Source organism: Lontra canadensis, unplaced genomic scaffold (assembly GCF_010015895.1).
Source record: "Lontra canadensis isolate GAN:19392208 unplaced genomic scaffold, GSC_riverotter_1.0 scaffold2316, whole genome shotgun sequence".
Classification (NCBI taxonomy): Eukaryota; Metazoa; Chordata; class Mammalia; order Carnivora; family Mustelidae; genus Lontra; species Lontra canadensis.
The window spans coordinates 1-1,496 of NW_022633300.1; the positions used below are offsets into that span (position 1 = coordinate 1).

Below are 1,496 nucleotides of genomic sequence, written 5' to 3' on the forward strand. Positions count from 1 at the left end.
ACCAGCGAATAGTAGTTCTTGAAGGTGGACACCAGCTTGAAGGGAACATGGGGTGTTAGTGAGCAGGTCACCTCCCCATTAGCTCCAGAATCTCGGTCAGTTACACTGATTAGGGCGATGACAGTTCCCAATGTAGCATCCTCTGGAACACACAATAATAGCGACGTCACCAGCAACTCCGGAGCATTATCATTAATGTCCAAGATTTCTACCAAGATTGTGCAGTGACCAAACATGGGGGGATGGCCTTTGTCAACTGCTTCTACTTGAAGTTTCCATAATTTAGTTTCTTCAAAATCTATTTTTCCGTTTACTTTTATTTCTCCACTGGCCGAATCAATGTGGAAAAAGTCTTCTGTATTAGAAGAGACATCAGCGGCAAATGAATAAAGAATGTGGCTGTTTGAACCTTCATCCAAATCCGATGCATTAAGTCTAATAACCAGTGTACCGTTTCTCGAATTCTCCGGTAATTTTACACGATGGACTGCTTTGTCAAACATTGGGGCGTTGTCATTTACATCCAGCACTGTGATGTGTAACTCTGTGCTACCCGTCAGCTCAGGTTTGCCCCCATCAGTTGCTTGGAGCACCAACAGAAGCTCTGAAGCGACTTCCCTGTCTAAGGGTTTTTTTAGTACTAGTTGGAGCGGTTTTACCAGATCGTTGGTGGGTACTTCCAGAGAGAAATACTCATTGGGGCTCAGTTTGTAAGTCAGCAGAGCGTTGGCCCCGATATCTGCATCAGAGGCGCCCTCTAGTGAAAAATGCGAGTCAAGAGCCCTTGTTTCGGAAATAAACACATTTTTTTGTGTTGCTGGGAATACAGGCGGATTGTCGTTAATGTCCTTCACCTCCACCTCCACATGGAAAACCTGCAGCGGCCTGTCCACGATCACCTCCAGGTGGATGCTACACTCCGCGCTCCGCCCGCACAGCTCTTCCCGGTCGATCTGAGAATTCACAAACAAAATGCCATTCTGCAGATTTACCTCCAGAAGGTCCCCGCGACCCTTGGATGCCACTCGGAACAGGCGTGGCACCAGCTCCGCGAGCTCCAGCCCCAAGTCCTGGGCGATGCGGCCCACGAAGGTGCCGTGTTTGGCCTCCTCCACCACCGAGTAGTGAACCTGGCCACTGCCGGCCTCCCAGACTGCAAGGAGCAGAACGGAGAGCAGCAAGCGCTGGGTTTCCTGGCCACCTCGTCCTGAAGCTAACATCCTGCTTTGCTTCTCGTTAGTAAATCAACATTTCATCAGAAATGTAGTCCTTTTAGATCTTTCTTTTGAGTCCTTGTTCCTGAGATCCCAACTAATCTTAACAACATGGGTGTGCACAGTCTTTAAAACACCGGAACCGTGGAGATTCTTTCTGGTCCGCGAATTATCGTAATTTTCTTCTGTTCAAAGAATCCGCTCCTTAGAGAACAACGACATCCTGTGGCTCAAAATGGAAGTACGTTTGTGTTTATACTATTTCTTTCACTTCTATTGCTT

General features: G+C 47.7%; 1 protein-coding gene across 1 annotated transcript; it reads right to left on the reverse strand.

The window, feature by feature from the left end:
• Positions 1–6: 6 nt before the first annotated feature.
• Positions 7–1,240, reverse strand: LOC116863695 (protocadherin alpha-10-like; the record flags this gene model as incomplete). The annotated part of the gene is made up of 1 exon (XM_032851075.1): positions 7–1,240. A coding segment is annotated over exon 1 (1,214 nt), but the record flags the coding sequence as incomplete, so codon positions are not given.
• Between the last annotated feature and the right edge of the window lie 256 nt (positions 1,241–1,496).